This window comes from Heterodontus francisci, chromosome 24 (assembly GCF_036365525.1).
Source record: "Heterodontus francisci isolate sHetFra1 chromosome 24, sHetFra1.hap1, whole genome shotgun sequence".
Classification (NCBI taxonomy): Eukaryota; Metazoa; Chordata; class Chondrichthyes; order Heterodontiformes; family Heterodontidae; genus Heterodontus; species Heterodontus francisci.
In genome coordinates this window covers 61224981-61238973 of record NC_090394.1, presented here as the reverse complement: position 1 = coordinate 61238973, position 13993 = coordinate 61224981, and the positions used below count along the sequence as shown (strand labels likewise).

The 13993-nt window shown below is 43.0% G+C and overlaps 1 protein-coding gene across 2 annotated transcripts in view; it reads left to right on the top strand.

Moving 5' to 3' along the window:
• ppl (periplakin) overlaps positions 1-13993 on the top strand; it is a 70642-nt gene that overhangs the window by 30551 nt on the left and 26098 nt on the right. For both annotated transcript variants that reach the window (XM_068056370.1, XM_068056371.1), the window contains exons 7-11: positions 520-681; positions 2344-2451; positions 3630-3725; positions 10629-10751; positions 11073-11219. In XM_068056370.1, the coding sequence (XP_067912471.1) occupies positions 520-681; positions 2344-2451; positions 3630-3725; positions 10629-10751; positions 11073-11219 (636 nt within the window). The remainder of the gene's footprint in view (positions 1-519; positions 682-2343; positions 2452-3629; positions 3726-10628; positions 10752-11072; positions 11220-13993) is intronic.

The window sequence follows — 13993 nt, the reverse complement described above, 5'->3', positions numbered from 1 at the left end:
GTTCTAAGTTGTATCAGCCCATTTAAGAACATAAGAACTAGAAGCAGGAGTAGACAATTCAGCCCCTCGAGCCTGCTCCGCCATTCAATACGATCATGGCTGATCTCATCTCAGCCTCAACTCCACTTTCCTGCCCGTTCTCCATAACCCTTCAACCCTTTACTAATTAAAAATCTGTCTATCTCCTCCTTAAATTTATTCAATGTCCCGGCATCTACCGCATGCTAGGGTAGTGAATTCCACAGACTCACGACCCTTTGAGAGAAGTAATTTCTGCTCCTTCATAATCAAGTGCTTTAGAATTGCATGATATTGCAAATACCAATAATATCAAGAAGTAGGAAGATGGTGTCTGAGCTGTAATTTTAACAACATCTGGAGAGAGGCTCATTCTTTTAATCCTTTCCTAATAGTGTTTTTACAAAATGAACCTGGTAGTGTACACAGTCACTATAGTGCCCATTATTATTAGACACCAGTCAGAAGACATTCAGTGCCCATGTTGTTGTTCTTTTATAGAATGGGTCGCAGCAGCGGCAGAAAGACTTGGGAAGCCTCCGTGAGTACATGCAGAACTGCACCAATGAGCTGTACTGGATGGACACCCAGGAGGAAGACCGTTTGCGTTATGACTGGAGTGACCAGAACCTAGACTACAAAAACCGCCACCGCCAGTACGAGGTAACCATGACTACAGAGTTAAGTGTTTAAGAATATCTTAAAAAAATTATTCTTGGGATGTGGATGTTGCTGGCTAGGCCAGCATTTATTGCCGATCCCTAGTTGCCCTTGAGAAGGTGGTGGTGAGCTGCCTTCTTGAACCGCTGCAGTCCATGTGGTGTAGGTATACCCACAGTGCTGTTAGGAAGGGAATTCCAGGATTTGGGCCCAGTGATGATGATTCATGATGATGTATTTCCTAGTCAGGTTGGTTTATGCCTTGGAGGGGAACTTGGAGGTGGTAGTGTTTCTATGCACCTGCTACCTTTGTCTTTCTAGGGGGTGGAGATCATGGGCTTGGGAGGTGCTGGTGAAGAAGTCTTGGCGAGTTGCTGCGGTGCATCCTGCAGATAGTACACACTGCAGCCAGTGTGCACCAGTAGTGGAGGGAGTGGATATTTAAGGTGGCATCTTATAGCTTCTAATCTTACACTGAACTGCTGACGCAAAACTCTGTCATTCCACTTGATGAGAAGAAGTGATTGCTATCTACAATCATATAATAGCTGATATAAAAGGATTATTATTTATTATTGCGGCTTCTCTGCGGAGGCTCTCTAATACTTTCACTGTTACACTTGTTAAGAGTAGTTTTGACTCACCTCAGATTAGTAGGTCTCAAGATTAGCTCACCTAACAGTTGTGGGATAGCCAGTCTGTCATGTCAATGGACAAACTGTGGGAAGGCAGCTGGAGGGTGAGAATAGCAGTTTAGTCCAATCAGATTAAAACAGTTACCCAAGCAGGATAGTAGCAATGAGAGTCTACTTGAAACAGCTATACAGAAACCTTATGTTAATTATTTAAAGTATTTTATCTCTTTCACTCTCTCTTCAATATCTCTGGGACACACCCCTTCCTTGGCTGAGAGGCTAAGCAAAAGAGCCGCTCACATGCATTGGCCAGTACTGGTCAGAAGCTGACCAGTCAGTGACAGTGGCTTGAGGTGTTTCTTTTAAAACATTCCTCCCACCCTGTGGAAACCAAAGGCCTTATCTTTGTGCCTGTTCATAGTGACACAGCTAAGGCAGGTAACTCACTGTGTGAGGGCTTGCAGGCATGAGCTGTAGTACAGTTTAAATTTAATTGACATAGTGGTGATACAGTTGCTAATATTATGATTTAAGCACCCCTTGAAGAGCAAAATAGAAAAGTTACGAAACAGGAAGCAATAAATTTCTAATCCAGGCAGACATTTGAGTCTTAGTCAAACTTTTGATTCTCCAGTTTGCACTGAGTTGCTGGACCCCACCTGCAAAGTGATTGGATACTAGAATTGGCCTCAGGAGCCCTTAGGTTGGGAGAAAATTGGCCAAGGTTCCCAGTTCTGATCAATTTGAAGTGAGCTCGGTCGCAATGGACATGCATGTAGATGTGAAAATTGGCTCAATGCCATCCTGTGATGTTATTCACTGTTAAATAGCCTGAGAAGACTCTAAATTTAGGGTCATCTATGAAGAATGGGCAATTGTGGTGAGGTAGTAAAACACTTCTGACACTCATGGAAGCATATCGATGAAAAAGTGGAACTGTATCTCTGCAAGTCAGCACTATAAGGGGTGGGTTAAGGGAGAACCTTGACATTAAAGATTATCTGCCTAAGACCTAGCTTGTGTGTTACAGGGCTTTGTGAACCGACATCTGGAGGCAAAGGAAGCTGCCGTTAACAAACTTCATGATGACGGTAACAAACTGTTACAAGAGAATCACCCAGGAAAGAACGCTATTGAGGTAATTGGGAGAACCTCAATGATATTCTTAAAATCATGCTTGTGACCACATCAACTGGCCGGCTTTATAAAATCAATAGGGCAGCCCTGATATTATGTTCTATTACAGATTAGAAACTCATGTCTCCTCTTAATTCCCAACTCAAAACCAGTCTAATTAGATGAGTTTTAAACATTTTCTTTTTAATTTAGCTGAATGGTATTATGACCTTTCACTTGCATGAATTTTAAGAAGTAGAATAAAAATTCTGTAATAAGTAAAATAACAATTGTATCCAAAATGGCCTCCTGGAAATTTATTGCTACACTTGCTCAAAATATTTTAGGTTTGCGGTCTTTGTATTTTCATTTGTAATTTTTTCTGGCAAAGTTGATTGTCAAAGAAAGAACTTGCCTTTATAGAGCACCTTTCATTGTCCCAGTATGTCCCAAAAAGCATTATATAGCCAATAAATTACTTTTGAAGTATAGTCACTGTTATTTTATGAGTAGACATGACAGTCGAGGCCTGCCCTGCTCATTGGTCACTAAGTTATGAAAGGTGCCTTTAACAGGCATAAAGCCCCAAATTTAAAGGGGCCTTGTGTCTGTTTTAAGGTCTACCAGGGATGTCTAAAAAGTGGGTCTTGTGAATTTGGCAGTGGAATCAACACCTGTGCTCATTGGATGCAGGCCGTCCCTCTGCTAAATTGGCATGCTCTGCACCCATTTTATAGCCAAAAGACCAATGCGAGGTATATCAATTTCTGGTGCATATAAAAATGGTCCTGCCCTCATCTCATTCATTTCTCTAATGAGAGGACCGTATTAGGTTTGTTGTACAGATGATTTGAAGCGGATCTTAAATGATCTAGATTGATAAGTGTCATAGATTCTGAAATAATTACACCCTTACAATGCAATTGCTACACAACAAGCCATTTAATGTCACTAAGAAAGTACTTTTGCCATCTTCAGCATCAAACTATTTTTAAGATGGGTTCAATGAAAGACCAATATTTTTATCAGTGATTTTTTTTTTACTTTTTAAAAAAGTTACATTAAGAAATTCTTGTAAACTTACATTACATCTGGTGTAAATAATTCCACAGATGTGTCAGAAAAACGAGGACTGAATTTTGAGCTCTTGCTCATCAAAAATACAAGTGCTGATCACATTATTGTAACTCTCTCCCTCAGGCTCACATGGAAGCTGTACATGCTGACTGGAAAGAATACCTCAACCTGCTGATCTGTGAGGAGAATCATCTCAAAAATATGGATGACTACCACAAGGTAAAGGGTTGTCCAGCTCTGGGGTAAAAACACAAAGGCTGAAGCCAATAAGCTTTATCGCACCTAGGAAGTGAAGATGTTGATTTGAATTTTTCATTCTCTAAGATCTGATCGATGTGGCAATTGTGTTTGCAGCACTGTGATAATTTGAGAGCAACTTTTTGAGCATTACAAGCACCTGTGGTGCTATTAGTTGACTTTGCGCTGCAATAGAAGGTCCACAAAATCAAAGTCCTCCCAGAACTTGAGCAAAGGGATGCATTGGCTGGAATCAGCGGTTCTTAAAGGGCTGGTGGTTGCATTAAAGATTTGTAGCAATTACGTTGGTAGCTTGACTTTTCTTTCTCATGGTTGGTTTTGCATAGCATGCACATTTACTCAAATATTAGTATGAATTTAATTTTTTTAAGAAACATATCATTGATTTGATTAAATGATTCTGCTCCAAGAACCTCTCCTTTGAAATTGAATCAATCAGAACATTAAGTAGGGAATAGACAACGACTTGAAGATAAATATTACTGGTTATAGGGAACAAGCAGGGAAATAGTATCTGAGCACGTAGCTCCAATTGTTAGACACATTGGGCTGGATTTTAAAGTCCCTCAGCCATCGGGAACATGGGCTAGGGGGGGGTGCAATAAAGATCAGCACGGTGGAGGCCCACCACCAACCCCAACGGTTGGCGAGGCCTTGTGGCGGCTGCTCGGCGACAGGACCCGCATTGAAATATGTTAATGGCTACTTACCATGCAGGCTGCAGCAATTCAGGCGTCACGGTGCAATCTTTATTCTGGCGGCCAGCAATGCTGCGCCTTTGAATCCCCATTCAGGGAAATGAGGCACGACACCTATGGGGAGGGAGGGGGAGGTGATTTACTTTGTGCGGGAGGTGGGGAGCAGGGTTACAACACTGTAGATTGGTTGGGGAGGGGGGGTGATGAGAAGGGTTAAAGGACAAAGGTTCTGAACTTTGGGGAGTAGGGGCGAGGTCAAATTTTCAAGGCAAGTATTCTGGGGGAGAAAAGGGCAGGAATGTTGTGATATGCCATTGGGGGGGGGGGGGGGGTGGGAGAGTTCATGGAAAGGTCATTTTATTCATTTTTGCAAAACTTTACATTAACTAGCCATTTAAACTTTAAATGTACATTGAGGGCTGTAAGCCCTTTAAAAATGGCGCAGGCACCTGCGCATTAGCGCCAGACGCCATTGCCGATGATGGCTCGCCTGCCCCCTCCACGTCATTGCGGGGGGTGGGCGCTGTAGCTATGCAAATGAGCCGCCGCATTTAAAATTGCGGCGGTTCCGTGACATTGCCCCCATGCCTGCGGGCCGCATTTGTTTTATGTCTGCCACCTACTTCGGCAGTGTAGTCTTAAAATGCAGCCCAATAGACCAACTACTTTCCTTCTACACAGAAATTTGATTCTATTCCAAATGCTAGGTCAGGATATCCATGTTAATGGAATTGATTTCCTTCATCTCATACAAGTTTTTCTATTGAGAGACTGATCTTTGTGTTTGCTGTGTGGTACTTAAGCTGCATTCTTCCTAACTGTTTCACATAAAGTGATAGCTTTCTTTTGAAGCTTAAAACTTTTCCAAATGACCATCAGGCTTACTGTTTGGATAAGCCATAAAACCCTTAACAAACTGCTTTAAAACTCTCAGCTGTTGAGGATTAGTAGCTGACTAGTAACACTGTTAGTTTGTACAAGGTTTCTATTGATGAACCTAAGTCAAACTAATCTTGCTGTCTTTCCTTAGTGCAATTTGGTTACTTTGAAGTTTGGAATGGCCTCTGAAGAATGTCAAGCTATGGCCAATTTTTCTACTACATGTCCTGAAAAGTACTGACAAAATTGTTCATTGCAAATCTGCTATAAGCAAATATGTCAGTGCTTACTTTTCCTCAAAAGTAACAACTGCAATTTCTCTCCTCCAAAAATCTTTTGAGGCTAGGCGTCAACTGAAAATTTCAGAAGTAAGATCAATAGGTACGAGTATTAAAGGTCATGGAACCAAGGCGAGTAGATAGAGTTAAAATACAGAGCAGCCATGATCTAACTGAATGGCAGAATGAGCTTGAGGGGCTGAATGGCCTACTCCTGTCCTTCATGTCATAGAAAGCTCTGTCTAAGCTTACTAAATCACTCACGATTCGCAAACATTTTGCTGAAAACCCAGTTGATATGCGTGCTCTGCTGATCTTTTATCAAACCTTCAAAAAATATAATTAAATTGCTGTTTCTGTTTCCAGAGCATCATCTCAAATCTGGTTGCCTGTCACAAAGAGAGTTCAAGATACAAATAAGAGCCTATCTCGAGTTGTCCCAAAGAAGGTGCAACAGTTTGGAATAATACTCGTTGAGAAATAATTTAAATTGTAAAAGGTTCTATTTTTTTCCCTCAATTAATTTAAAGTGCTATCCCAAGCAAAGAGGTACATTCTGAGCACATCACTAAATTGGAATTATCTCTGCAAAGGGAAAGGATGCAGTGGGTAAACAAAGGAATTTGATGCAGAGCTGCTCCCCGTACATCGACATACTTGCATCATTTCATTGGGCTGGATTTTATAGAGGCCTCGACGTCGGGATCCGTGGCAGAGGGTGGGGGGGCATGAAGATTGCCCCTGACGCAGCCCGCCATGAACCTCGACGCCAGCAGAGCCTGTCCCGATATTGCCGGCAGCGATGAGGCCTCGTGCTGGCACCCCCCCCCCGCCACTCAGCGACTGGGCGGTAATTTAAATATTCAAATTCATTAACTTACCCGAGTTAATGACGTTCCCGTCGTGTGCCTCCTGAAGTGCCACCGCGCCTTCAAATCCCCATCTGGGGAAACGAGGCGCAACACTGGTGGGAGGGGGGAGGAGGTAGATTTCTCAGTGCGGGTCGGTGGGGGGGGGGAGGGGAGCAGGGTCAAACTATCCTGATTGGTGGAGGGGATGGTGGGAAAGGGTAAAGTTAAAAGTTTGTGAACTTTGTGGGGTGGGGGGAAGGTCAGGTTCACAAAGTAGGTATTTTTAGGGGGGAGAGGACAAAGAATGAGTGTATTGTTAATGGAGGGGGGATGGAAACATGAATGTAATTTTTAACATCAGTTTTATTACACTTTCCCTTTAAACATTTAAATTAAATTTAAGGGCTGAAAGCCCTTTAAAAATGGTGCCAGCACCTGTGCAGTACACCATTGCCGGGGACGGCTCACCTGCCCCAGCCATGTAAATGAGCTGCCATGTATAAGATCGCGGCGGCTGTTAGGAGTAAAATCCAATTGTGCGGGCCGCCATCTTTTACAGCCACTGCTGTAATCTGCAACGACAACATAAAATTCAGCCCATTATTTGACTTGATGATGCAAGATCGCTGGTGTACTGATCTGCATTTTTATTTCACTGGCAGATCAAGTGATCAGTGAGAATGTGATCTTTGCTGTACAGCAGTCAAGTTATTTATACTTTGCTTTCCAAGTTGATAGCACCCTAGTAAGGTATGGGCACCTGTAGCACTTTATTTTGCAAGCATATGCAACTTGTACACAATGTTGTGTGACTTTGTACCTTGAACTCATACGCATTAGGGTTGAGACAATGTCCAAACTTATTTTAAATTAGGATTCTTGTACATATCAGGGAGAAGAGGCTTTCATGTCGTTTTACCTGGGCTGGATTCCAGCTCAGGTCCCAGAGGTAAAAGCCACTACACTATCCAGCCTGCACCTGCTCTCTGATTTAATCTAAGCAACTAGGCATAAACAGGGAATTAAAAGAATCCTGAGCCAACAGTTAATACAGTTATAAATACAAAACTCCTCTGTTGCCAAGTTTGTGTTACAGCCTGCCAGCTTTCCAATTGCCATTTTCTGTGGTGTCAAGTTAGAGAAATGACTGGAAAGCTGTACCAGTTTATTGACAATAAGAAAATAATTGTCCTCCTTTGCTGTTTGCCTCTTCCGGCATAGTTTTAAAGCAACCAGTTTCACATCCATTGATTCCTTTGGATTAGTATTTTTAGGATGGCACAATGGTGCAGTATTCTGGTGAAGGAACACTTACAAAACAGAGTAATATAATACAAAAGCAAAATACTGCAGATCCTGGAAATCTGAAATAAAAACAGAAAACGCTGGAAATACTCAGGGTCTGGCAGCATCTTTCTTTTCTTTTGGGCCTCCTTATCTCGAGAGACAATGGCTACGCGCCTGGAGGTGGTCAGTGGTTTGTGAAGCAGCGCCTGGAGTGGCTATAAAGGCCAATTCTAGAGTTACAGGCTCTTCCACAGGTGCTGCAGAGAAATTTGTTTGTCGGGGCTGTTGCACAGTTGGCTCTCCCCTTGCGCCTCTGTCTTTTTTCCTGCCAACTACTAAGTCTCTTCGACTCGCCACATTTTTGCCCTGTCTTTATGGCTGCCCGCCAGGGTCTGGCAGCATCTGTGGAGAGAGAAATAGTTAGTATTTCAGGTCGATGACGTTAGTAATATGCTAAGAGCCGACATTGCAAACAGAGCCCATGCACATAGCTACAATCTGTTAGTGCAGCTCTTTTTAGACCTGTTTATACAATGAGTATATGCCATATACCCAATTTTAATTTCAGGAGAGAAACATACGCCTACTTTTCGGCTGCTGTAAACCACAGGTTGTGCTTCTCCCCTGTGCTGCCACCAGTGGAGGGGAAAGAGGAGTTCCTATCTACAGTATTCTGAGGTGGAGCCCACCTCCACTGGCAGCACTGGGCGAGCAGCAATGAAGTGACTGGAGCCTGTTCCTGTTAATTAATTAATGGTGGAAGTGAGGCAGGAGCAGCCCTGAGCAGGGGGGAGAAGGAAGAAAATGGATGGCTCTAAAGGATAGAGAGAAAAGGCTGAAATGGATGGCGATGAAAGGAACTGGAGCTGGGAGCAGTGCTTTGGGAACGAGGAGGTAGGAGAGTGCCAGCATTAACTGACGGAGAGGGAAGTGAAAGTGCCCGTCTGAGCTGAGACAAAGCTGAGAGGGAGAAGTCCAGTATTAACAGACTAGGGAAACAGAGAGAGCTAGCATGATCCGAATGGAGTGGAGATGGGTGGGATTGTTGGGGGGAGGGGAGAGAGAGTGGGAGCTGGGAGCGATGCGGGGAATAAAGAGTGTCCGTTTGAATGGGGAGGGGAGAATGGAATAAGAGAAGAAACTTGAACTGGTATTGAGGGAAAAGATACCAGGTTGGAATGAGGGAGAAGAATCTGAACTTGAATAAGATAGGAGGGGTTGGGAATGGAAGAAAAGTAGCAGCTTGAACTACTGGTAAAGTGGGCTGGAGGAGGAGAGATTGTTCCTCTGAAAGGATGGTGGGGAGGGGTGGGAAATGTGTGAGAGTGATTGTCGATGTAACCTTTGGGGAACTGGTGTTCCAACTGCTTTGATTAAAATTTAAATGTCTCTGAGCTTTTAATAGAATAAAAGAGGAAAAACAACAACTGTGGATTATAGAAGCGCTTAAAATTAACCCGAAAATGCATCGTTTTTAATTTTAAAATTGAAAGTTTTACGGGGGAGTGTGCATCTGAAACCTTCTAGGGATGCACCACCAGTTTTGTGCCTTCAACATTTGGATGTTCTTCTTCAGGCTTTCATGTATTTATTTAAAAAAATAAAATACTGCAGATGCTGGAAATGTGAAATAAAACCAAAAAGTGCTGGAAATACTCAGCAGGTCTGGCAGCATCTGTGGAGAGAGAAGTAAAGTTAATGTTTCAAGTCAGTGACCTTTCATCAGTTCTGAAACATTAACTTTACTTCTCTCTCCACAGATGCTGCCAGACCTGCTGAGTATTTCCAGCACTTTTTGGTTTTATTTCATTTATTTATGTTTGTTTGTGTCTAAAATAAGTGAAAGGATGGTGGCAATGCAGCCAGAGCTGATGTTACAAAGTGCATGCCCGCTCTTAGGGAGCTGGGACAGCTATTTGAAGCTGCTAATTAATTTTACCTTGTCTTCTGGATTGGCTTGTGCGCTCCTTTGAATCACTGACTTCAAGGAGTGAGTGGAAGGATGGCTTATTTTTCCTGGCACCCATACGCAACAGCCTTGTGGGCCATTCAGTTGACGCTGCTGCACTTCAGAAGAGATCTGCAGGTTGTGATGCTCTTGGTTTTCTCTTTAAACAGTGTGGTGTTTGGTGTCATCTGCAGTTTAACTACTCTGACAATCGCCATTAAAGAATATTATACCTTCTTTTGCAAAATGCACCAAGTGAAATGGCGATAAGGAACATTTTCTGGGGAGGTGTAGCCTAGAACAGGGGCCGTCAATCGTAATAACAAGATGAGCCATTTTTAAAAATGTAGTCAAAAATGCAATATCTTAAGAGCCACAATGTTGTTACTTAAATGCCAATAATAATGAAAAACAAGAGACACATCTCAACAATATTTTAAAGGTTTTTACAGAAAAGCTGTTAATTGATACTTTCTCACAAGTACAATTTAATAAAAGTTTAAAAAAGCAAAACAAGGCATTTAATTACCATCAAAATGGGTTCGATCGATCAAGGTCAGGAGCTGCACGAGTCCTTAATGAGCCGTAGGTTGCAGACTCCTGGCCTCAAACCTCCTGGATATCCAGTAAAACCAGTTCTAAAACTTATCAGTGAACAACTAGCTTGCTGTACTGCCCACAAATTAAGCTCTTACTCCTTTTTCTCTTTTACTTTGAACAAGTTCGGGGCTGAGGGTTTAATTCTTTCAGTAAATGCTGGCCTTGCCAGGGACACTCTCATCCCAAGAACGAATAAAAAAATTTAATGCCCAAAATCTCGAGCTTCCTAGTAAACAAAATGGTGAAGCTATCCCATTGTCTGAATCTAGTCCATACAACTATTTATATTCATGTCTTTTATGCTTATTTTTTAATCTGTTTAGTTTTACAAAGATGCAAAGGATATGCAGGATCTTCTCAAGAAAGTTGACAATGATCTGGACCAGAAGTACAATCCAGAATTCAAGAACGAATTCCAGCTACAAACTCTGCTCCAAGACCTCGATGTAAGTAGAACCGGCTTCATTTTTGCAAAGTCTATGGAGCTGAGAATGGGTGATCCACATTTTATCAAATACATCCCCCGCCAGTGTCAAATTTTAACTGTTAAACACAATTATTTGTACTCTGAGAGACGCTGGGAATCTACAGCAGAACTTCAGTTGTTCTGCGGTGAGTCCATACAGACCTCTTGTAGTGCCACAATGTAGTCAGCCCTGTCATATTCAGGAACATAGGGTGACTTATGCTGGTAATTGATACAAGGCAGCAGTATGCACCCAAAGTCTATTCAATGTTAATGATGGTTTCTGCTTCAACCTCTGCAGGACCAGGACCGAGCGCTGGACAAGTACAATGATGCGGTGAAAACCCTGAAGAAACGCAGCCACCAGGTGCTGCCTCTCAAATATCGCCGTGCCAACCCTCCCAAACCTGTCCCAGTGGAGGCACTTTGTGACTTTGAAGCAGAAGAGGTAAATATTTCCGCTTTATTTTGTGTAGAGCTAACGTCCTAGCTCACTGTAAGTGTTTACTCTGACTTGCATGGTGAAGGAAAACAATAACCAGCCATGTTAATTGATAGTTGATCTCACACCTATTCAATCCACAGTCTTTTTTTGAATCAGACATTTTTTTTATTCATTCATGGGATGTGGGCGTCGCTGGCTAGGACAGCATTTATTGCCCATCCCTAATTGCCCTTGAGAAGGTGGTGGTGAGCTGCCTTCTTGAACAGCTGCAGTCCATGTGGGGTAGGTACACCCACAGTGCTGTTAGGAAAGGAGTTCCAGGATTTTGACCCAGCGACAGTGAATCATTTCCACCTAAACATTATTTGTTATCACCATATTAAATAATTTGGCTTTACCGCCTGATTTGCTTATTTTGGATTAGAAATAAAGGGCTGGATTTTAAGAGCCAGCCGCCAATCTCGGCGGTGAGCTCAAAACATGGCAGGCCACACGCCAAAGAGCCGCCGTGATCTCTTGCGCAGCGGCTCATTTAAATAGCTAGAGTGGCCTGCCCCCGCCACACCCAATCACATGGAGGGGACGGGATGTCCGTCCCTGGCAATGGCGTAAGCTGCCTGTCCGCAGGCGCTGTTGCCATTTTTAAAGGGCAGCCAGCCCTGACGGTCAATTTGAATTTTTGAAGCAATATCCCCCAAAAATTTATACAGTAAATTTCTAACATCCCTTTCCCATCCCATAATAACAATTACCGTAACTATTTGCTCTCCCCCCCCCCCACAAAACACTTGCCTTTTAAATCTGACCGTTCCCCCACCCCCTGCAGACTGCACAAAGTTGAAAGTTCACCGCTTCTCACCATCCCCTACACCTATTAAGTTTATTTGATGCCCTTTCCCCCCTCCCCCCCCCAACAACACTGAAAATCTTAACTCCTGCCCCCCTCCCCAGCAATGTCACGCCGGCTTTCCCCAGATGGGGAATTGAAGGTGTGGGAGAGTCAGCCGCTGCATCAAAAATTGCGGCAGGCCCGGAAGGTTTAAGGTAAGTTGATTTAAATTTATGCACGTCAGCAATTTAAATAATTAAATCCAGCTTCCGTCACCCAGCGGCAGGGGGGTCACCATGGAGCCTCACCGCCGCCTGGAGGATTGGGCCGGGCCCTCCCGGCAAGGGCTTCCGTGCTGGGCCTCTGCCAGAACAATCTTCTGCCCCCACCCACCTCTCCCACCGCACCACAGAGCCCGACGTTGTGGACTTGGTAAAATCCAGCCCAAATGAAATGTTTGCAGCAAGAATCCAGAAGCGAGTACCCAATGATATGGCTTGTCAAAATAATGCAGAAAATATTTTAATATCCGCTCAACTACAGTTGTACTAATTATGAATTGTGTGTATGTGTAGGTCACTGTTGCTTTAGTATTCAAAATGTACCTGATTCAGGACAATACGAGCATATGAATAAGGAACAGGAGTAGGCCACTCGGCCCCTCGAGCCTGCTCTGCCATTCAATAAGCTCATGGCTGAACTGCTTTCTCCACATTAACACCTACCCCCGATAACCTTTCACCCGTTTGCTTATCAAGAATCTATCTAACTCTGCCTTAAGCATATTCAAAGACTCTGCTTCCACCACCTTTTGAGGAAGAGTGTTCCAAAGACTCGCAAGACCCCTCAGGATCTTATATGTTTCAATCAATAGATTTACATATCATTTTGAACATGCTGTCTCCAATAAAGTTTTCATCTTAATGTACAGTTTAGGCATGGAATTGTCAACATTCTTTAGAGGTCATCTATATTAACATACAAAAAAAACATATGCATTAGGAGCAGAAGTAGGCCCCTCAAGCCTGTTCCGTCATTCAATAAAGATCATAGCTGATCAGTTTGTGTCTCAAATTCCACACTCCCATCTACCCCCAATAACCTTTGATTCCCTTGCCTAACAAGAATCTATCTACCTCCGCCTTAAAATTATTCAATGACCCCGTCTCCACACCTTCTGAGGCAGAGAATTCCAAAGTTGCAGAACTCTCTGAGAGAAAAAAATTTCTCCTCGTGTCTGTCTTAAAAGGGTGACCCCTAATTTTAAAATATTGCCCCCTAGTTCTGGTCTCACCCACAAGAGGAAACATCCTCCCCACATCCAACTTGTCAAGACCGTTCAGGATCATATATACTTCAATTAAGTCTCCCCTCACTCTTCTAAACTCCAGTGAAAACAAGCCCTTTCTGTCCAACCTTTTCTCATAAGACAACCCACTCATTCCAGGTATCAATCTAGTAAACCTCCTCTGAACCATCTCCAACGCATTCACATCCTTCATTAAATAAGGAGACCAAAACTGCACACAGTATTCAAGATGTGGTCTCACCAATGCCCTGTATAACTGAAACATAACATCCTTACTTTTATTTTCAATTCTTCTCGTAATAAAGGATAGCATTCCATTAGCCTTCTTTATTACTTGCTGTACCTGCATACTAACTTTTTGTGACTCATGCACTAGAACGCCTAGGTCCCTCTGCACCCCAGAATTCTGCAGTCGTTCTCCATTTAAGTAATACTCTGCTTTATTAATTTTCCTGCCAAAGTGAACAACTTCACATTTTCCCACATTATACTCCATCTGCCAGATTTTTGCCCACTCACTCAAACTATCTATATCGGTCTACAACCTCCTTATGTCCTCTTCACCAACATACTTTCCTACCTATCTTTGTGTCATCTGCAAATTTAGCTACCATGTCATCACTCCCCTCATCTAAGTCA